General features: G+C 34.3%; 1 protein-coding gene across 2 annotated transcripts in view; it reads left to right on the top strand.

Annotated features, from left to right (window-relative positions):
* The window catches only part of LOC145265543 (uncharacterized), a 197,473-nt gene that overhangs the window by 85,541 nt on the left and 86,827 nt on the right, over window positions 1–25,105 (top strand). Inside the window, exon 1 of one of the 2 annotated variants that reach the window (XM_080121506.1) lies at window positions 4,033–4,457. The exons of the other annotated variant lie outside the window; for it this stretch is intronic. Within the exon in view, the coding sequence (XP_079977632.1) occupies window positions 4,399–4,457 (59 nt within the window). The 5' untranslated portion in view covers window positions 4,033–4,398. Of the gene's footprint in view, window positions 1–4,032; window positions 4,458–25,105 lie in introns of those variants that run through there. 2 annotated transcript variants of the gene reach the window in all.

Genomic DNA, 25,105 nt, shown 5'->3' with positions numbered 1-25,105 from the left:
CCTGTTTCCCCAAAACCGAAACAATGTGTAGAAATTTAAAGGCAATGTGAACACGCACCTTGCTGCCCCACACAGATTGCCCCCTATTGAATCTGGCCCCTATTATCTGGTCTTTAGTCCATTACGTTTTGCTTTAATGCCTTGTTTTTAGTGAACAAATTTAAAAAAAAAAAAAAGGTAAATAAATACATATCCGTCTGGGGGACGTCACTAGGGTAATTGATAATAATCGCGGCCATTGACGAACACGAGAAAAATATCCGTTTAGACATTAAAAATAATTTCATGTTGTTTTCGTTAAACATTAATCATTATTATCTATATAAATAAAACAGTAGATCTATGTATGTATGTGTATGTATGTGTGAAAATATTTAACCGATAAACTATTAAACTACTGGAATTAGCAGGAAATAGCAATCATACACCAAGGATGGTTTTATGGCCAGTAAAGTTTTTGTTTAGATGGGTGAATAACGCGTACAGAAATATGTCGGCAAGTTGAAATGCAAAATGTTCATTTTAACATATTTTACGCATGCGCAAATTAATTCATAGCTTGAAGTGGTTTAATTTTAAATCTTTCTTATCCATCTGTCGATAACTCAAACGGTAGGGAACAATTTGGTTTCGATTCTAGCTGATGGCACTTAAGTCATATTTTTTTCAATCAGTACTTTATATTAGGTACAATATAATATTCAATAGAGAATTGGATCTGTAATAATAAATACGAACTCTGCATGAATTAAAATATATTTTAGCGTATTTTACGACCAGCCAAGGCTGGGCGTCTCGCCCCCGCTAGTTTTTAATAGATATTATTAAACGACGAATCCTTTCAGGTTAAAATTCGAATTTTGTTGTTAGCAAAACACATCAGGCAAAATTCAGTGGCCATTTTTCAAACGTGCTTTTTCTCAATTTTAGATGCATAATACTAAATGGATTTTTAATGGAAATGATTCCTTATTGATTAATATGCAGGGTGTCCACAAAGTCTTCAAGAAAATTTTCTAAATGTGATAATATTTACACTGAAATTGGAAATCTTCGAAGTTTTCAAATGATATTAAGTAGATAGTCAAGTTTTTTTTTTATTCAAAGCGTTAGTATTTTCCTGTATTATTTCGATTCTCTTGGCTACTATTCTCATCTTGAGTGTTATTTTCAAAACGTTTCGGTCGATGTAATCTCAAACCTTTAAAAGAATCCAAATAATATATAAACGAAATTTAGTTTTTTTATTTAATCAATATATATATATATATATATATATATATATATATATATATATATATATATATATATATATATATATATATATATATATATATATGTATATATATATGTATGTATATATATATGTATGTATATATATATGTATGTATATATATATGTATATATATGTATGGATATATATGTATATATATATGTATGTATGTATATATATATATGTATGTATGTATATATAATATATATAATATATGTATAATATATATATAATGTATATAATATATATAATATATATATAATATATATATAATATATATAATATATATAATATAATATATATAATATATATAATATAACATATATAATATATAATATATATAATATAATATATATATAATATATATATAATATATATATATAATATATATATATATATATATATATATATATATAGAGAGAGAGAGAGAGAGAGAGAGAGAGAGAGGGGGGGGTTAAATCGACTTCATGCTTCTTACCATGGGGTCCCGATTTCGAATCTCGCTAGATTCAGCACCTCTGATGAGTCGCAGACGATGAAACACGTATCAGCGGATAATTATATTTTCAAAACAATATATATGCCTCACCCCATTTGGGGTACCAAATTGGTCAAAGGGAAAATTATTCCCAACTTGGATTTAGGTAAAAATGTACTTTCGTATAAATAATTGAATTCATTCAAAATGTATCGCAAATAAACAAAAAACAACAAAAAACAAAACAAGTAAATAACATCTACGTAAATCCTGATGTATCCAAACAGTCGTGCGAGACGGTCCAGTGGTAGGAGGTTGGGCTTCTTACCATGGGGTCCCGATTTTGAATTTTGCTAGATTCAACCACTCTGATGAGTCGTAGACGATGAAACACGTGTCAGCGGATAAATATATTTTTAAAAACATATACCAAGTTAAAGGTATTCAGGGGGTGGGGCTCCTGAATTAAAACGAGGTAATTAAGAGTGCTCAATAAAAAGAGCAGAGTATAATGTTTTATTTATATAGACAAATATTACATATTCGCTGCACTGAACATGCTAATGTTTTAGACAAGTGGCCCGTCCGAACCACACGTCTTCTTTAGGCAAGGTAATAAAACACAGACTTCTTCATGGAAATACAGGCTTTATTACGTCGCCCGAAGAAGCCTTGTGGTTCGAACCGAGCACTTGCCTAAAACATTAGCATGTTCAGTGCAGCAGTGACTATGTGCTATTTGTCTATATAAATAAAAAAATTATATATATATATATATATATATATATAGACACTAGTGTTTCAGCCTTTCAGGAATCTTCATTGCAGGGTGTCACGATTCACACCAGTCGATAGATTCGAACCCGGCGACCCAAGTCATCTTTGGCTTGATTGACAAGGACCGTATCCATACAGCTACCGTTAATCGCATTGAATAACGTTGAAATTAAACATTTTTATTTTAAATGTTTTTTACGTCAGTCAGAGTGATCTAATGATTATATGATGATCTATGCATAATATATATATATATATATGGTAAGGTGATTGATAATTTATAATTCAAAATTAAAATTAAAAATTAAAAATCCGTTTGTGCTCCTTCTTATGAAACGGATTTTTAATTTTTAATTTTAATTTTGAATTATAAATTATCAATCACCTTACCAAATATAAAATTAGCTCGAGGGTATTTGCCTATTGAGCTTTGATACATCAGCTTTACAACGAGCATTATTCTTTTCCTGTATTTAAATAAAATTAGTATTTTTACTATAACATTAAAATACACTCTGCTCTATAGAAAATTGCTCTAACCCCCTTTAAATTATATATATATATATATATATATATATATATATATATATATATATATATATATATATATATATATATAGTAAGTTATAAAATGTATATGGCGATTAAGCTACACTGAATATTCAGGCTTTAGGATTCATAAGCCTGAAGAATCCTAAAGTGGATGAAACGCGGGATATTCGGTGTAGCTTAATCGCCATACCCATTTTATAACTTACTAACTAGCTCTACCTACGTATTGAGCACTTTTGAAGTAAATGCTTAAAGCTTACGCATAAATCTATACGTTCGTATATTAATTTTATGAGAGTAAATTAAGTAGTTATATATATATATATATATATATATATATATATATATATATATATATATATATATATATATATATTATTGTACATATACACACATCTATTGCAGTCAATGAAGTAAAAATGCATGGCTGGTTCCATCTTTATCCCTTAAGTTGCTTCAGTGTGAGTCTACCCGTTACATCTCCACATTGTTCTTCTATAAACTTTAACTTCGTTTTTATACACATTAAACAATGATTGCTTCAATTAAACTACTTTAACATTTAATCCAAATAAAACAAATAATCAATCCTATCTCAAAAATTCACAAACGTTATATATTTCTGTTTTGAATTATTGAGATAGAACTTCTTAAAATATTTTAATGAATTCATAAAAAAAAAACTCTTTGTATAAAAACCCTGTATAACGAAAATAACAACATTAAGCTATTTTCTTCATATCTAAACAGCTTTGGGTTGGGGGTCTCGCGATCTTACATGGCCGCGATCGTTATCAATTACCTGGACTGGACGTTGTCGTACCCACGGACAGTACTACGGTCAGCGCACCATGATACCGCCACCGTGGCCACTATGGCCGTTGCCGTCGTCGACCACCCCTCGTCCATCTTCCCCGCCGTCGTTACTGCTGCTGCTGCTTTGAAATAATCTGCATACTTTCCACTCGCTTACAGACCGATCGAAACTGTTTTTAGTGTCCGCTGTTGATAGTCTACGGCCTCTCTCGACACACTCACACATACGTACATACATACACACATACGTGCATACGCATATATACAATTATCCGAATCGGGGGAAAAAATCAAGAAGTACGAAGCACCTGTTGCCTGCGTTACCGAGTCAGTGGACTCAATCTGTGTTTTAGTTATTTAACACAAGAATACCTTTCTTTTTTGTTATTGTTTTGTGTTTAAATTCTTCTACTACCAAACGGAGCACTATTGTATATTTGGGGTGGATCGTGTTTATGAACTTTACCTTGGATACCTGAGAGGACGTTCCCCTATTTTACACATGGGGGTAGGACTTACAAAACGTAAGTCGTTAACGATCACCGACAAGTCCATATCAAGGTAAGTGTCGTCTATATACACGTTGGTTGGTTGGTTGGTTATGTGTGTGTGTGTGTGTGTGTGTGTGTGTGTGTGTCTGTGTCTGTGTCTGTGTGTGTCTGTGTGCGTGTGTGTGCATGTGCGTATTTGTGTGCGTGTGCGTCTGTGTATGTGCGTGTGTGTGTGTGTGCGTGTGTGTGGGTGTCTGTGTATGTGTGTGTGTGCGTGTGGTGTGTGTGTCTGTGTCTGTGTCTGTGTGCGTGGTGTGTGTGTGTGCGCGTGTGCGTATTGTGTCTGTGTCTGTGTGTGTTGGGTGCGTGTGGTGTGTGTGTCTGTGAGTGTATGCGTGCGCATTACGTAAGAAACGCTCAATTTTTCGTTTTTAATTCCAGTTTACTTGATCAGGTTGGTGTAAAAGTTTTTCGATTAAAAAAAATTCATCTGGAAAATGAAAAACTGTTTTGTTGTTATTGTTGTTGTTTTAACAGCTTTATTCATAACCTTTTTTCTTCGCTGCAACCTCTTTCTCACAGAAGAGATGTAGCGAATTAGTCTTTGCTTTATCGTTATTTTCATGGAAAGTGCTCGACTGAGCTTCAATCTATGATCCCCCCTCGCCAAACTTTCACAAGAAACACTCGTCTATCTGAAAACACTATCAATAATTCCCCCTCACTCTTTATCTGTGTCTAAATCCTAAACGTAGATTCCATGAACAAAGGTTTTTTCTTAGAACTGCACGCCTGTAGAACTGTCTTCCGTTTTCCTGCTTTCCAGCTGACCACAATATGGTTGTCTTCAAGTCCAATGTGAACAAGTTCTTGGTAAGCCGTTCTCCTTAAGTTAGCAAATTTACTGAATTTCCATTACTGAAAATTACTATATTATCCAATTGACTACTGTACACTCTTTAACCCTCATCCTCGAGTGGCCCATGGGCCTTGATAAGTGGTGATGCCTATATAAAAAAATAATAATAATAATCAATAAATGAGTAAACCAATACTTGGCCTTGTGTCTTACTTCTTAGTGATTCAAATAACTATTTCAAGATATTCAGCGAATGCGTGACAAAAAATAAAAAATTAAAAAAATCTTCGGACCTGTTGCATGCGGTGCAGTACGCAAAAAAAAAAGTTGCCTGTTATATTAAACACCTCTAAGACCAAGCTCCCCTTCCATCACCAACGACTGAATCCCTGTTTTGTCGCAGTCGAAATGAATGCTCCTCTCCTTAAAAGGACTCTTGTTCTCATAAGTTCTTGGCACTGAATTTCACTTCAAATTTAAAATGAAATACGTATATCCAGCCTGTATGATTGGATCATTCTATCGCTCCATAATGTATCTGATTCCAGATGCAGTCCTCTACCTATCAGAACGGTGCATAATTTTGCCGATTTAAAATTATATCTTGAGAATAGAAAAACTTTGTGTTTTAGAAAATCTTTATTCATAACCATAACGACCTTTGCTCTCTATAATATGTTTCCATTTATCAGCGAGTTTATAGCTGCATCGTTTATAAAATTCTTCAGGTTTTGATGTGAAATATGAACCCAATATGTTCAATCTCCTCTTGTGATATTAAAGTAAGACCATCTAAATGGTTGTGTAATCATAAGAGCTATGACAACAGCATATTCTTTTCATTGTTTTGACTCTCGCTGATATATCCGACACAGTTAGGCACAGTTAATCAACTGAGAACCACATCACTCTATATAAAAGCATATAAGATATCAACGGATACACACTCGAGAGTCAAAACAATGAAAAGAATATCCTGTTTTCATAGCCCTAGTAATCATCGAAATAAGTGATAGAATCCGAGGGGGCTAGGTGAAAAGAATATGCGGGATGGGACAAAATTTCCAACCAAATTCTCCTAGAATGTCTTTGGTCAGGAGTGATGTGTGCGGACGAGCATTATCATGATGGAAGATGGCTCCCTTTCTGTTGATTAAAGAAGGTCGTTTTCGGGTTAACATAAGTTTTAATATAGTAAAAAGAAAATGAATGATGCTCTAATAATCTAAAAGAAGGAAATTATAAATTAATCATTTATCGATGGATAATATAAATTAAAATGTCTTTAAAATGTCTTTCCTACAAAACGGGAAAAACTTTTGCATGAACTTGATAATGCATAACCTATTATTAAACAAGTAGAATACCCGTTCAGAACGGGCATAAACAATAAATCTATTTATAATATAAATCTCACCTGTCTGTTTAAATGTATGTATGTATGCATGTATGTATGTATGTATGTATGTATGTATGTATATCTGCCTAAAACTTTCGACAGAGGCGACGGATATTCACGAGATCAGTATCGTTTTGAATCTCGACCCTTTGGACGACAAATATCGAAAAATTGGCTAAAAACATTCATTCCTTCCCGTTTAACTGGGTACTTTTCTATAAGGAGGGGTCGCTTTTTGTTTTCGCCGATATTTTCGAAAGTTATCCCCTCTTTTCGATTGACTAGCATCAATTTAAACCTTCACCATTTCCGGTTTGGCGATGGACGCAACGGCAAAGATGTCACGTTATTTTTGTTTTTGTTTTTGTTTTTTGGGTTTTTTTTCACATTCTTTTCCTCCTTCGGGGTAAGGGTTCAAGCCTGCTTTCCTATCACTTTGTTTTGTTGTTTGTTCTTTTTTTGTGATTTTTTTTTTTTTTTTTTTTTTTGCTCAACACACATCTCTAAACACCCGGGCAACGCGGGGTACCCAGGCTAGTATAATTATAAATCTCTGTGGACCTTCATTTGGGGGGGGGCAACGTACAATGAACACAATTTAACGCAAAATGCCACTAACGTTTAAAATTCCAGGAAACAAGTAGTTTCCAAAATATGAAGAAATGCACCCACTTTATGCCCACCATTTTTAGGCTGCCGGTTTATGTCTTTTGTTCTTTGTTTGGAGGGGGATATTCAATTATAGTACTTGTATAGATTTTCCACAGATTCTTCTGCAGTTTAATTAACCGTTTTAACGAAAGTAAAACGCCGACATTAACCGAGCAGAAGAATCGTTTAATATTTAACAAAAATTATGTTTACATTTGGTGGCAGGTGGCGGAGAGGTGTTGTAAAAAATGCAAACAATCTTTATTTATGAAAAATATCTTTTAAATGTTACCCATTTTCAGCCTCGCATATTTGTGCTCTTTCCAAAACATCTGCTACTAGACTCTCACTCCTAGACAAGATTCAAAAGAGAGTCGCCAACCTAATAAGTCCTGAACTGTCATCCAAGCTTCAACCTCTGTCCCATCGTACCCCCGTAATAATAATAAAAGGGTTGGGTTCGAGACTCCTAACAAACGGTTCCCCAGTTCGATACAAAACACTCGATGAAGGCCGGAGGGTAAAACGGCCGAAACGTTGTGACGATAACAACCAAGATGAGGAAGTCAGTCCGACAATCTCAATTAATGGATAGGAGATGTTTATGTATTATTTTTCTTCTTTTGGTGTGTGTGTGGGGGGGGGTGCGTGTGCGTGTGTGTGTGTGTGCGTGTGTGTGTGTGTGCCACCCTTACACACGCGTGCACGTACGCACGCATTGACACACATACCCTTAAAAGAGCCCTTAGATACAAATTTAATTCGTAATGGAATCAAGTGGAGGGAGCCGTTTGATATCTGAAAACTAACTGGAGTAAAATAAAATAAAATGAAAAAAATGAAACATTTGTAAATATGTTATTATAAATTTCACCATTTCATCCAGTTAAATTGAGCAACGTCTACACCAAACGTTTCTCGTTCGTATTGGTTGTTTTTGTTTTACGGCATATCAACACTTTTCAGGTTATTTAATGCCGAATCTAGTGATTTTGAAGAAAAAAAATTTTTAATAGAGTATATTTGTTTTCTTTTTTTTAAAATCGTTTCCTATCCAACCAATAGTTGGGACCCTAACATGTACTACCACTCCGGGTCAGAGTGGACCTGGGAGCAATGGCAATTAAAGGATGGCTCCACACTCCCCAAAGCCCGCAAGCTGGGGCCTCCCCATCGGATATAGTTTAAGGTCATATCCAGGACCGTATTGTGTAGAAGCCTAAAATTATTTTTAGTAAATTTGTTGAAAAATTATTTTTTTTTAAGCAGAAAGCAAAAAGACCTAGCGTATAAAATCAACAGTATGTTCTTTGATAAGACAGTGGCGCGTTTGAAATTAATATTTGTTTATAGCACAAATGAACCACGTAACTTGAGTTTTGCATTTTAAAGTTTTATTCAAGCCATTATAAAATAATTTTATAAAATAGCATAGTAGATCATATATATATATATATATATATATATATATATATATATATATATATATATATATATATGTTTTGAGAAAAATAGAAAAAACCGAATGAAATTATTAAAAAAAAAATCAACGTTTCGTCCTTATTTCAGAGGACATCTTCAGGATAATTGAAATAAAAATGTAAGAAAAGAAAAAGTCATAGATCGTGCGAAAAAGACAGTTTTTGAATCCTCCTTTTTCTCACGATCTATGACTTTTTTCTTTTCTTACATTTTTATTTCAATTATCCTGAAGATGTCCTCTGAAATAAGGACGAAACGTTGATTTTTTTTTTAATAATTTCATTCGTTTTTTTCTATTTTTCTCAAAACATAACGTCAACCACCGCTGGTGTTTTTTCATTCCTTATATATATATATATATATATATATATATATATATATATATATATATATATATATATATATATATATATATATATATATATATAGTCCGAATTTCTATGTTGATTCTTATGTAAACAAGCATTTCGCTACACAACTCCACACTGATAACTCTCCTAAAAATCTTGCCTTTAATCCACAGTAGCCCCTTACATCACAGTGATAGTATGCCTTGTTTGGAATGAATAAAAGTATTTTAAAAAAAAAAAAAAAAACAATAAAAAACACAAAGTCGTGATTTTATTTCTTGGTCCCAACATTATTTTATTTTATTAGGATGAGATCAATTATCGATTAATCGATTGCCAACATGAAACGATTTATTTACTGTTCACTTTTTAGTATTGATTTCCGTTATGAAAGTGTCGTTTTAGTCAGCAGCGAGCAACTATGATTTTCTACTTTGTCTCCTGTGACCTTCCTTGTTGACTCAAGTAAATAATTCCTGACACCTCCATGCGGCACGTATGCACGGCTCACCTTCTTCAAACTACCTGCCACGTTCTTCAAATGGCTTGCTTTAACAACAACCTCGGCTCATCTAATTTGCATACGAACGGCGAGAATTGACGTTACTTTCGCGTGACCGTTGAGCATAAAATCAACTGTGTGTCGCCATTTTGTTTTTTCTATCGTTAAGTAATTGAAACGCGCAGACACGTGGGCGTTTCTGAGGTAAGTTATTTTTACAATGACTACAATTTTTCCAACAAAAAATTTATCGTAAATTATGGACACTTTCCCGCCCACCCATCGCAAATCAGGCTGGGTTGTTTTGAGATTAGAATTGCTGTTAACCAACTACCGTTGTTACCATTTTACAATGACTAACAGAGTTATCCGGCGTTGTCCGGGAACAATGACAACAAAATAGGAACGCAACACTTTTCTGCGGTGTTTCTACAAAATACGAACCAAACTATACCGACTTCCGTCGAACTAAAACTTAGGATATGGTTAGGTTAGGGTTGGGGTTAAAACAAAAGCAGTTTGGTTTGTATATATTATATTATATATGTGTGTGTGTGTGTGTGTGTGTGAGAGAGAGAGAGAGAGAGAGAGAGAGAGAGAGAGAGAGAGAGAGAGAATTGTGTAAGGATACTTCTCAACGGATTGTTTATTTACAGACTTGAAATTTGGTATATAGGATAATCAGACATGTGGAAAACTTCGGTTTTCATCCGAGAAGAACGAGTTGCTAATTGGTCAAAATTGAAAAATTGGTACGTGAGGGGTTGTCGGATTTTAATCTGTTTGTTGTTTCACGAATGCGCATGCGTGAATGGTTGACATGACATTCATTAAAAATAAGTGCAATTTGAAAACACTTTTTAAAAATCGCGTCAAGCCGGCCTAATGGTTGTTGTACTTAACTCAATGTCTTTAGGTTTTGGGTTCGATCTCAGCCCGAGTATTTTTCTTTTTTTTTTTTTTTTTTTTTTGACTTATAAAAAGTAAACTATTTACAAAAAAAATATATACCGGCATGCACATGTCTCAGTTTCTGTATGGATTAAAATATAGTATTTATGTGTGGTTTACGACTGGGCAACGCCGGGTGTCCTGCTAGTATATATATATCTATACTTGACTTTTTACCCGCTAAAATGGACAAAAGTTATGGCCCGTTGACTTAGAATGGGTGCTTTATGCCAAATTGATGGTTGAATATGATTCCATTTGTGCTTATTTTCGCATTAAATACTAATTCTTATTAATCCCTAACTGTGTATCGAACGGATACATCGTTCACAACATCTTATCATAACAAAGGTCCGACAAGCAGCAAAGTCCCACCCCTTCACAGTAGATATCCCTAGGTGTAAGTAAGCCTTCTACTCCAATAGGTTCTTCCTCAGAACTGCAAGACTTTGGAACTCCCTACCGGGATTCTGCTTTCCCAACTGTACTGACATACAGAAGTTCAAGTGTAATGTGAACAAACATCTTGCTACTCATCTCCCTTCATAATGCCCCTGCAACTTATGTCCATGATAGTAGCCCCCTACTTCAAAGTGGTACTGTGCCTTGCTTGAAGTGAAAATTGATTTTTAAAAAAAAACAGGTCCATACAAAATTAATTACATTCTATATGATATTAGTGCTAAAACATTTATCTATTATTGGGCATTTATTGGCTTATTAGTTTCCCAGAAACTGTGGCAATTAATTTCTCACTGTATATCGAACTGGTGCCATAATACTTAATTCGCTGCACCTTATCATAACAAAGGTCCATACATACTAAATTTCAGTGGGATAAGCTCAATAGTTCCCGAGAAAACTTCTAGAGTAAATGTGGTATTGTGGTGACTAATTCCTAATAATCTCTACTAATCCTAAATCTGCATCGACGGATACTATAATACTTAATTCGCTGCACCTTCTCATAACAAAGATTCATCAATCGAGTCAGTAGTTTCAGAGCAAAAGTGGAATGGGAAGACAGATAGGCTAAGAGAAATATGATATGGATATGTGGAGAGAGAGAGAGGTACATAGCTAAGTATCAAGTTAATATGTAGGTAATAAATGTCGGTTTGTGCAGACATCAAACGTTGCATTTTTTCTGGTTCACACGAAGAAAAGAAGACTTTGAACAAGAGGAAAACAGGTATCAACCCGTTCGGAAAGATCGACTTCGTTTACAGTAGTAGTGATGCAATTTAGATGTCATTTGAAGCAGCCAGCGTTTTCAGACCTGGCAAAAGTATGGCTATTAATGGCTAGCAGAAAGTTTACCTGTTCCGAGATATCATCTTATTTCTTTTCTTTTTTATTCTTTTTTTTTTTTTTTGCCGGACTTTCACGAAAAAAAAAAAAAAAATTCAACGACCAACAACCACTACCAACAATTCCCCCACTCTCTATCTGTCTTTAAATCTAAACACAGATTCCATGAACAAAGCTTCTTTCCTAAAACTGCCCACCTATGGAATACTGCTTCCTGGCCGCCTTCAAGTCCAATGTAAACAAGTTTTTGTTGAGCCGTCGCCTTAAATAATCAAATTCTATCTAATTTTATGACATCACGACGAGGAAGGCATACATGACACGTGATATCATGAAAACCTAGACACCTTCAAGGCATGTGGGTCTGATCTCATCCCTATCATGCTAATTAAGAAATACTCCGCTAAGCTAGCCCATCTCTTCTCCAAATTTTTCAACAGATGTCTAGCCGAGTCTTGCTTCTCTGATAGATGGAAGATTGCCTTCGTTGTATCAGAATTCTGATAAAAGAACTGACCCTCTCAATTATCGCCCCGTCAGTCTCCTGACCCTCTTCCAACATTAACGCTGACTACACTACCATCCATGGCAATACTTCAAAGGCCGTACTCGACCAAGATTTCTCTAATTCTCTCTCTCCTCTGATCTAATTTACGCCATTAACGATTACTACACTAACACATTACATTCATTAACCCTTATCCTCGAATAGCATTCGGGTCTTGATAAGTGGTGAATCCCTTCTAAAAACAGTTGTAATGATCTATAGAAGTAACATTACACTGCGTAAATTTATATGGAAACAAACATTTTTTTAAAATATTAGCTTTAATATCAATAAGTATATACTAGCGGGACCTGTGAAAATTCCAGAGGAGACTGGCTCATATGTAATATATTGATGTTGGCATTCTGTATATTCAGCGTAAATGGAGACACTCTGATATTATTGTAGGTATTTTGTTAAAACTGCAAAAGTATTTATCTAAGCAAGCAATGACGCCCGGCGAAACCAGGTCGTAAAATACGCTCAAATATGATATTTTAATTTAATTTTTTTTTTTTTTACATTTTCACCTCAAACAAGGCACATTGCCACTTTGGTGTAGGAGGCTACTATCAGGGGCAGCAACTACTGGGGCACAATGTTGGGATTTGGGCAGCAAGATGTCGGTTCACGTTACACTTGAACTTCTGCATGTCAGTACAGTTAGGGAAGCAGGGATCTGGAATGGAATTTCAGAGTTTAGCGGTTCTGGGGAAGAAACTACTGGAGTAGAAAGATCTTTTACATCTAGGGATCTCTACTGTATGGGGGTGGGATTTAGCTGCCTGTCGAGGGTGTCTACGTTGTGGGGGCACAAGTGTCTGCAGTTCGTCAGAGCATTCACCATTAAAATACTTGTAGAACAGGCAGAGGGATGCAACGTTTCGTCGATGGGATAGAGGCTGAAGCAGATTTCGCATATATTATTATAGAGTTAATGTTCTATCGATTTTTATATATTATAAAGTTGTGATTTCAAAAATAAAAATATATCTGTACGCCTTGTGTTCATCAGCTTAAATCGAAACCGAATTCCATATATGGGTGTGTGTGTGTGTGTGTGTGTGTGTGTGTGTGTGTGCATATGGATTTCGATTATAACTAAAGGATCTAAAGTTTATATATATATATATATATATATATATATATATAACTTATTTGAGGTTGCTATTTTTCAAAGGTAGGGTAACCAGTGAAATATAACGAGGTTCATACAAGAGTGCTCAATACAGCAGTAGAGCAAGTTACATTTTGACACACTGACCCTCGAAAGTCTCAGACAGGCGGCGAACAACAGATAAACAAGCATCAGGCTTGTTAAAGATAACATCTGCATAGCTCTAGCTTTAGAACCCAATCCCCTCAACTCACTAACCCTACAAACTCTAACCCCTAACACCAACAGAAAAATGAATAAAGACACCGATAAATGAGTAAATATACAAATACGAAAATAAATAAACTAATAAATTCGCACCCAATTCAACCCTGTTCTCCGCGAAGCTGAATCTCCACCCTCATGACCTGTTTAAAAAAAAAAAAAAGAAGCCTTCTTTTGCTAAAAGTTAATTTTCGCTCTTCACTTAGAATTGTGTTTTCGAAAATAAGAGTTGTTGGCTGATGAGGTCTCTAGTTAGTAAATACTAGTAGACCGAAACATGCTCATGACTGTGTAGCAACAAACTACTGCTTATGTAAAGACAAATTGAAAATATATAAAACTTATATAACTTTAGTTCCTTCAGCTATAATCGAAAACAAAACCAAAACTTATGAAGAATTCTTAATAAAATTATTTATTTAAAAAAATAGATCACTAAGGTGCCATCAGCTAAAACCGAAACCAAAACTTATGAAGAATTTTTGATAAATTATTTTTAAAAAATAGATTATTGGAGTGGCATTAGCTATAATCGAAACGGAAACCAAAACTTATGAGGAATTCTTGATAAAATTATTTATAAAAAAATTAAATGACTTCGGTGCCATCAGCTATAATTTAAACCGAAACCCAAAACTTATGAAGAATTCTTGGTAAAATTATTCATGACAAGAAATGGAAGTACATAACAATTAAACGACTCAGATGTAAGCGTGACACAGAAAATAACACACACGTTATCGTATTAATATATAGATTATAGAAAAATGCGAGCATGAAAAGAAATATGGTTAAGCTTAAACATGGAAAAGTAAAGGACTAGCTGTTAAAACTGGAAAAGAAAAAGACAAGATATTCTAGTAAAAAATATAATAAATTTATAACTGAATATATTACAGCATTAAGAATTGATTATATAATATTATAAATTGAATTTTTTTTTAATTCTTAATGCTGCAATATTTCAAGTTATAAATGTATTATATTTTTTACTAGAATATCTTGCCTTTTTCTTTTCCGGTTTTAACAATTAGTCCTTTACTTTTCGATGTTTAAGCTTAACCATATTTCTTTTGATACTCGAATTTTTCATTTGTAATCCATGATTTTTCCAGGTTTCCAATAAATTCACTTGTTCTTTGTTTAATTTTAGTCTTACTTTTTTTGCCCCGATAAACATAACGCATACTTATGTAATAACAGTCTACGGCACTCGCCTGCTTTCTTTAAAATACCTCCAATTATCTCCCTTTCATTCTTTCATTCTGTCTGTTTCACGAGTTACTTTTCTTTTCGCAACAATGGTCGCTGAAGCGACGATGTTGCTATGGAAACCAGTCATAAAAAGCGTCGCTCACCTCCTTACATATATTTACGATTTTGAACACCAGAAAATTCATCATAACTTTTGTTTTACTGAACTAAAATTGAAAAATTAAAAAAAAAAATTTTTTTTGTTTGTTTGTTTTATTTTACTTCAGTCGAAGTTCTCAGAAATCACGGGGCCCACTACCTGGGGCTAACACTTGAACTCTACATTAGACACATAGATATTCGAATGTTCCATTAAAGTTCTTTATCTCTCAAACACCGAGTAAAGAAATTGAGAACATAATTTTCTTCTCCCCAATTAACCATTTTCATATGTTGTAGTCTTTCGTTTTGGTCTCTTGGTCATACTGGATTCCAAGACAAGAATTTATCTAGTCTGGTGGAGCACCCAGCTTCGTGTTGTTACTTGAGGTAACATTACTTGGAAAAGATGCACCATTCCTCGTAAAAGCTAATGTGTTAGCCATAGTGAGGAGATCTTTTCTTTTTTTTTTTTCTTTTTTTTCACAATATAACTGAGAAGGTGATCTATAAACTGTAATAATTGTTTGAAATTTGGTCGGAAAATAAGTGAGCGGTGAAGCTTTAAAACAGTTCTAAATGACTAAAACTGGCACTTAACCATATATTCAAACATGATGAGTATATAAAAATAGATAGGTGTGTTTCTACGTTGGTATGTATCAGTGACATATTGTAGAGCTTTCAAGCGTGGCGTGTTTTCTCGTCCACAGGAAGAAAAGAAGAATTTAAAGCAGAAACACGAATCGACACGATCTGAAAGGTCGACTGCGTTAACGGTAGTATTCTTACAATTACAACGTTATTTATTGTGGTCAGCATTTTTTAGAACCGAAATCTTCTAAATGGCTCTTTACTTTATCAACGACAGTTTTTTAGAAATGATGTTATTGATTTATTCCCTGTCCCCCACGACAGGAAGATGTGACGCAAGGGTCGGTAGGTGAGATTGAAGAGCAGACACCTTAGAGGAAAAGCTCTCTAGCCTGCATAAAATGCCTGTACAGCCCTGTAGGTATTCATAAATAGCGACGTCTCGGGTGATTAGCAATAAACTAACCTCTTTCTCAAAAGGAGAAGGCAAAGCATAAGAGGGTGGACCTCCTAGAACTGCACAGGACCAGCAACATATAACAGTCAAGATAGAACAAGCCATTTCAACAATGACTTAAACTCTGTTAGCTTTGTTGTCGAGGGAATGCGGCTTCACTTTCAATCTTATTTGTGGTGGTCAGATAACATATTTTTCAAATGAACTTTATTCCTGTCAAAAATACACGAATTTCTGCACTAAACATATCTAAAAACACTGCCAGACATGTAAATTACCTTTGTGTGAAATTTGAAAAAGATCGGTTCAGCCGTTTCGGAACCTATGAGGAAGGAACTCGCGCGCACACATACACACACACACACACACACACGAAGTGACTTATATATATATAATCCAGACCTTTTATTTTAATTTTTTCAGATACATCTGCCTTACTTTTAATGCTAGGTTTATTTATGGTGTCTTTTAAATTTAATAAAAACCCTTCAAAATTTGCTGACGAGGAGACCTTGCTTATTAAAAAACTATATGTAATTATTGTACGTAACTTGATGTCTACCACAATAAAAAACACTGTTTTCCGAAACGATCGTACAGATAATTGATTTTGTTGTTGTTCCTTCTTATGAAACGGATTTTTAATTTAGTTGAAATTTGATTTTTCAAATTTTAAATTATCAATCACATTACTTAATATTGAATCAGCTCTAGGATATCTACCTATCGAGCTTATTATATATCTAAATTACAACGAGCACTTTCTCTTTCCCGTATTTCAATTAAACTAGTAATTTCACTGTTACATTGAAATACACTCAGCTCTTTAGACTATTGCTCTAATCTCCTTTAAATATATATATATATATATATATATATATATATATATATATATATATATATATATACAGTTGTGCCCGATATTATTCATACCCCCCTTGAAAATTGAGTTTATTTGGTGTAACTTTGTTAGAATTTATTGTTTACGTCCATATTGATACATATTCTTAATAAACCTCTTCTGATAATTTTCGTCATTTTAAAATCTCGGGACACTTGTAATAAAAGAAATATACAGCTATTTATAAAATCTACAATGTTCAAAAATAATCATACCCCCTTATTTTTTCAGTATTAATCGAGTTTCTGACTGTTTGTTTCCTGTTTGATTCTTATTTTGAATGCTTTTATACAACCTTTGATTAATTTCATTTCGTTTTTTGCATTTTTCAGAAATTAAAATGATATCAACTGAAAACCAATAAAAGAATAAAAATTATTAGAATGGGGAAGAAAAAAGAGCTTAGTAATGATCTGAGGACTAAAATTGCGAATTCACATAAGGATGGTTTAGGTTAAAAGTCAATTTCCAAGAAACTTGAGGTCCCTACAGCAACAGTACAGAGCATCATCAAAAAATTCCAGAGCCACCACACAACAAACAACTTGATTGGTAGAGGAAGGAAAAGGAAACTGTCTGCTAGAGCCACCAGGAATATTGTAAGAAGTGTTAACGCAAATCCAACCACCACTACTAAGGACATTTTAGAAAATCTGGAGTCTTCTGGCATAAAAATATCAAGGCAAACATTGCAAAGGACTCTGCATGAAAATGGTCTGAAAGGAAGAAGACCAAGAAGGACTCCATTGCACACCGGAAAACGCCTTGCAGCACGTCTAAAGTTTGCTAGGACCCATGTGAATTCTCCAGAGTCCGTTTTCTCAAGTATTTTGTGGACTGACGAAACAAAAATTGAATTGTTTGGCCATATGGATGCTTCTTACGTTTGGAGGAAGAAAGGAGAAGCTTACAACCCAAAGAACACCATACCCATGGTGAAACATGGTGGTGGTAGCCTAATGTTTTGGGGCTCCTTTTCGGCTAGTGGTCCAGGTAGTTTGGTCAAGATAGATGGAACCATGAAGAAGGAGCAATATTTGGAGATACTCCAGAAAAACATTAGACAGGATGCGGAGAAGCTCCATTTAGGACCAAACTGGGTCCTTCAACAGGATAATGATCCAAAACATACTGCCAAAATAGTCAAGAAATGGTTTGAGGATAATCACATTAATGTTTTGGAATGGCCTAGCCAGAGTCCTGACCTGAACCCTATCGAAAACCTCTGGCACATATTGAAAACTGAGGTTAAAAAGCGGAAACCTAGAAATTTTAGGGATTTGGAGAACTACTGCATTGAAGAATGGTCAAAAATCAGTGTTGATGATTGTAAAAACCTTGTTGATAAATATCCAAAACGGTTACAGGCAGTTATTAAGAATAAAGGGCATGCTATTGACTATTAGTAAGAGAGGTATGAATAATTTTGAACTACTGCCATTATTGTTTTTCTTAGTATAATGCTTCAAACTTGCATAATTTATTTATTTGTTGAGTTTAAATTAAATGCTTATGCTTGATTTATTGTTTGAAATCCCTTTAATATTGTCTATCTTCTGGTTTGAGCAATATTCTTATAGAAATCTCAAAGATCCGAGGGGTATGAATAATATCGGGCACAAGTGTATATAGTGCCTAGTGCCCCGCAAAAGTTTACAATACGCATTTGAGACTGTCAGTTTTTCTAGCTTCCAAATGGTAATGAAACTTTTTATAAACTGTATTGAAACTAAGATAGGAACAATGGAAAAAATAAAAAATAAAAATTTAACACAACTCGAAGAGAAAACTCAATAATTAGCACCGCAAAAGTTTACAACGCATATCAAATTCATTAGATTTCTCAATAATTTATGACGGTTTAAAATGCTTAGAAGCTTCTAGAATGTTCAGGAATATGCAATAGTATTGTGAGATCGTATCTCACTCCATAATGGACTCGTCCAGATCCTATATAATCAGCTCCTAAGGCTGGTACAGTGGAGCGAGATCTCAACGGATATTGTACCTCGGGGAGCAAGATCTTTCTTTGTATTCTTGTATCTTTCCTTAATACACTTGTAAATCACCTACTACATGTTTTCCCGTGTCGTTCTTGTGGACTCAACTGAGCCCCACAATAAATAGACATCGAAGTAAGCAATTAGTAAAAGTATTGCGTCATTCTTTATCTAATAGCCGTATTGTAAGCAACCACATCATGGGAAAGAACAAATAGATTGGTCAAGAGCTCAGAAAACGAATTGTAAGTCTTCCTCAAAGTGGATTTGGATATAGAACAATATCCAAACAGTTGATGGTTCCATTGAATTCTGTTGGAACAATAATTCGGCACCGGAAGTCTCACAAATAAACCCTTCCTTTGGCCAGATCAGGCCGTCCTCGAAAAATAACCAAACGTGCTGAAACGTTATTAACAAGGAAGGTTATGAATTCGCCTAGAATTACTCTTGGAGAGCTGCAGAAGGACTTAGAAAACAATGAAATTAAAGTTAGCAAGGACAAAATCAGTAGAACCCTTCATCTTAAAGACATCATTTCTAGATCAGCAAGGAAAACTCCCCTTCTTAAGCCATAGCATGTTCGCGCTAGACTTGATTTTGCAAATGAGTACGCAAGCAAGCCTATAGAGTTTTGGTATAACGTGCTTTGGTCAGATGAGACCAAAATTGACTTGTTTGGTACTCCAAAAACACCAAAAGTTTGGAGAAAAAAAAAGATATTGAATACCAGTCAAAAAACACCATTCCAACAGTAAAATTTGGAGGAGGATCCATTATGATCTGGGGTTGTTTTAGTGCAGAAGGTGTAGGAAAAGTGGAAATAATAAAAGGAAGAATCATTTTATAGGAGTATCTTGGAGAAAAACCTTAAGAAAGTGTGAAGTTGCTCAAATTGAAATTAGACTGAATCTTTCAACATGATAACGATCCAAAACACACTGCGAAACTCACACAAAATCGGTTTAAGTCAAATAAAGTGACTGTTTTAAAGTGGTCTAGTCAATGTCAATAATGAATTTCAATTAAATAAGATATATAACATTCGGTACGGATCCGACAATGGAAGATCAGATAAGAAATAAACATGAATTTATAGGAACAAAAAAAAATCAACCTCTGGCGCATTGGATAGAGACGTTGAATCTCTATGGTTCCAGATGAAAATTGTCTGAAGATAACGGTTTCAATCCAACTTAATACAGGCCAGAGGCTTACTTGGCCAAAACGTGGTGAGACGACAACAACTCCGGAAGGCAGTAATTGCAGTGGATGCAGTCAGGAGATTCGGATTTCCTATCCCGTTGCGGTTACCACCTGACGAAGGCCAGAGGAATAGTTGGCCGAAACGTCGTGAAACAACTAAGAAAAGATGAGGATAATAGTCTGCAATAAATAAAAATTAATAAATAAAAGTTGACATAAAAAAATCATTAGATTTTTTTATGTCAACTTTACCTTTTTCGTTTCTTATTAATTTTGGATGGTAAAATATCTGTTTAATTCTCTTCCAATGCAAGAACTTAGACACCGGTGTCGGAAAAGTGGGATTGAATATCCGTAATCAGAAAAGGTTCCGTAATTTTTTTAAAATTCAATTTTCACCCCAAACAAGACACAGTGCCACTTTGAAGTAGGGGGCTACTATCATGGACATAAGTTGAGGGGGTACAAGTGATCGAATTCGTCAGAGCATTCACCATTAAAATACTTAAAGAACAGGCAGGGAGATGCGCATCTCGTCTATGGGACAGAGGCTGAAGCTTAGATGACAGTTTAGGACCTATCAGGTTGGCGACTCTCTTTTGAACTCTGTCCAGGAGTGAGAGACTAGTAGCAGATGCATCAGCCCAAACGTGTCTCCATACATGAGCGAATGGTGGCCTTGTAGAGGTACAGGATACTTTCAGGCGTAAGTAGCTTTCTAGCACGTAGAGAGAGCCCACCTTCCTCTTTGCAGGAGGAACCTTTGTGGCCTTCGGGCCGGGATCGGGGTGTAGGCAGATGCTGCAATCAAAGACCATCATTCTTGTGGCAATGGGCTTCTGGTCCATGTAGGGACAACCCTATATACCAAGAGGCTCTCACTATCCAGCTCCCATTTTCCACCTCTCGGGCGCTGGTTCCCTTTTCTCTCCTCCTCCCCCCTCTCCACATTAAAAAATGGCCTTATGCTTAATTTGCTCAGTGGGGAAGCAAATAAACAAAACCCACCTAATGTCTCGTGTTGCTATCGAGACGGTGGTCATGTGTTGTTGTGCGCTGAAAGATGAGGCACTCTGACCTGCAAAAAGTGCCTGAGTAAGTCCGTCAGCATTCCATGGTAAGGGCACCTCAAGCGATTAGCAATAAACTAACCCCTTCTAAAAGAGAGAAAGCAAAACCTGGGAGGGTGGATTTCTTAGAACTGCACGGAACTCAATTCCCACCGCAAACTCAGCTGGAACCGGATCATTATAGGAATGGTCTAATCTCTGCTGATTTGGGGAACCCAGGATAAAAATCTCTGGCCGAGTTTAGAGAAAGTGTTTGGTTCCGTAATTAGAAATGTCTCATGTTGCTATTAAGGCGGTGGTCATGTGTTGGTGGAGAAAATTTCATTAATCTGAACTTTTTTCTTTTCTTCTTTTTCTTAATTTCCTTACTTAATTACAAATTGGTTGTGTGGGCACTTCTCGAAAAGATTCACTTAAATCCGTAAATCCGTGCACATCGCGACCTCCCTGACTCGAGCTGTCTCGAAATTCTGTGTCTAACACGTGACGCAATTTCCATCCAACAATTCAACATGTTTTGTTTAGGTAAATAACCTCTGAATCCTACCGCTTCACTCGCTGGGTGCACTGGGTCTATTTCCGTTCACTGCCTAGCCGTTTTGACATGCACTTAGCGAAACACTCTCAAAATTCATACTAGTTGACAAAAAAAACTATTAAATATTTTTTAAACTTTACCATTTGTTTTTATTTTATTTATTTTTTTTTTTTTATTTATTTATTTTATTTATTTTTTTTTTTTTTATAGTGAAATGTCCGTTGTCAGAAAAAGTGTTTCTTTCCGTAATTGGAAATGTCTCGTATTGCTATCGAGGCGGTGGTCATGTGTTGTTGCGCGCTGAAAGGTGGATAATTTTTTTACATTGCAGTATTCTAATGAAAGGCATTTTGTCTTTTTATTCGAAATTTCAAATAACTCTCACTTTCATTGCTCGTCCCTTCATTTAAAACACCTATTTGTTTTTTTGTTTTTTTTTTCGTTTTTTATTCATTGTTTGGTCCCTCATAAACGTTGAAAGGCATTGTTTAAAGACCCTGCAATCTGTCCACTGAAAAACTACTAATTCATTACAGAGACAATGGACATGTCTAGAATATCTTTTAAATGAGGTCAAATCTTTTTATTTATTTATTTATTGTCAGAGATGAATTCGTTGTCAAAATAAACAAACAAAAAAATAAACACAAAAACAAAAAAAAAATAAACAAAGCAACACAAAAAAAATGAAAACAATTTTTATCATTTATCATTTTATCTGTTCACAAACATCGATTTGCCTTAAAACGTGGGAATTTCACAGAATATGTGACAAGCGCAATAAAAAAATGATGACACTAATCTGAAATTAGATCAGATCGATAATATCAACCCGACAAGAATTTCTATAAGAAACGCAGACTTTTATACTAAAAAAAAAATGGACAAAACATTTATGTGACAACTTCTCGTCTTTTCTATCATTATATTTCTCGTGTCAGTGTAACTTCACAAATTACGCATTAAATCATTATCTATCTTCTCTTGTATTGTCGGGGTTGTATATATTATGCATACGTGTATCTTGTATAGTTAAAATATAATTATCCATAATGTGTCTTCTATATATATTCTTAATTCACTGCCCGCATAGCAGCAGCTGTATAACGCAACAGTTAGAAGCTCCGACTGTCGTTTGGGCGATTGGGTTTCGATCCTGGCTTGGGGTAGTTGCTTGTTTAGCCGAACTGATGAATTGTATAACCACAAAACAGTATTCTATGTGGATGACTATATATATATATATATATATATATATATATATATATATATATATATATATATATATAATTTATGCGTATTTTACGATCGGGCAACGTGTATATATATATATATATATATATATATATATATATATATATATATATATATATATATATATAAATTGGTATCGCACACAGGAGTCTTAAGAACAAGGTCTTGGGTCTCAAAATGTGTGAATCACTTTGTTTTGAGGGTCTTCGCCGTTTTCATTCTGACAGTATGAATCATCTGCGTGAAAAAAAAGAAAGAGCTAAATGATCAGCAGCTATGCCATCGACCGCATCACTGACTCCAGACACTTGTACTACGTGTGGAGTCGTTTGTAAGTCTCTTGCGGTGCTTAAATATCTGAGGCTGAAGCATGAATGAATTTAAACAATAATTACAGGAATCATACGACGGGAGAGTTCGATATATATATATATATATATATATATATATATATATATATATATATATATATATATATATATATATACATACATATATATATATATATATATATATATATATATATATATATATATGATTATTGAGCTGGATTAAATCCGACGATATGACATAAAATGGAGGTGGAAGGGCCTGGATACTCAACGTTTCGCCCGATTTATGCGGGCTTTTTCAAGTGGTCAATGACCATCCCTCTTGAAGAAGCTCGCATAAATCGGGCGAAACGTTGAGTATCCAGGTCCTTCCACTTCCATTTTTTTTTTCATATATATATATATATATATATATATATATATATATATATATATATATATATATATGTATATATGTCGAACTCTACAGTATGTTCTCGACAGTGCAATGTAGACTACAATGTATTGTGGATTGAGTCACTGCAAAGGGGGCATGTGAAGCTTCCTCTCCGTGCACTGTGATGAGTGCTCAACTAGAGCAGGCAATCAATCGATTTGATTAAAAAATACGCGATTTCCCCGATTTCGGAATATGGGAGTGTAAAACATTGATTGTCATTCGATCCCGGTCAACGCCAGGTTTCTATGCGGGTACAAAATATTTGTGGTTTTACTTCGTGCTTTACGGTTGCTTTGTTTACCTGGCACGAATCAGAGGATTGTCGTTGTTAGAAAATAATTGACATGGAAACTCGTTGAACGCAAAAATGGAGAAAAGAAACAGCGAAGCCAATCAATTATTTATAAAATATCTACATTAAATTGGATGAAAATAAACGCGTAGTGATGGGAACGGGATAAAAATGAAGATGGGGAAATACCTACAGATTCTCCAGCGCAGTATATCGATTTAGCATTGTAAACATATTAGAATCGATCTATGCATCATATCGATATTAATATCCATCCACTTATCTCACTGTATACATTTATTTACTTATCTCTCTTTCTCTTTCTCTCTCTCTCTCTCTCTCTCTCTCTCTCTCTCTCTCTCTATATATATATATATATATATATATATATATATATAATAAAATAAAAATTATATTTTTTATGCAAAATCCGATCCCGAATTTTGCTAATTCCTACCCTGAGAAGGAAAGTATTTCTTCGAAACTCCGCGGATTAAGGCCTATCCACTAATTAAGTGTTTCCTTTTCAGATTAAATATGTTTTTAACTCTTTTTCAAAGTGTTTTTTAACATGTTTTATTAACTATTTGCTCTTACATATATATATATATATATATATATATATATATATATATATATATATATATATATATATATATATAAGATTGTTGAATTTCTGTTTTTTTTTTTTTTTTTAGCGATTAATTTATTTTCTTTTTTATTCGCTCCCTGAGCGTTAAGAAAGGAGTTATTTGCCCTTTGTCTACATTTTTCTTCGCCCAAATTTTTAGGACGTTTTTTACTTTTTTATTTTATTTAAATATTAATTATTAATTATTTTATTAAATA

Source organism: Euprymna scolopes, chromosome 40 (assembly GCF_053919585.1).
Source record: "Euprymna scolopes isolate OS-2025 chromosome 40, ASM5391958v1, whole genome shotgun sequence".
Taxonomy (NCBI): Eukaryota; Metazoa; Mollusca; class Cephalopoda; order Sepiida; family Sepiolidae; genus Euprymna; species Euprymna scolopes.
Note: the sequence above shows the minus strand (reverse complement) of the source record. Positions and strands in the feature narration are given on the sequence as shown.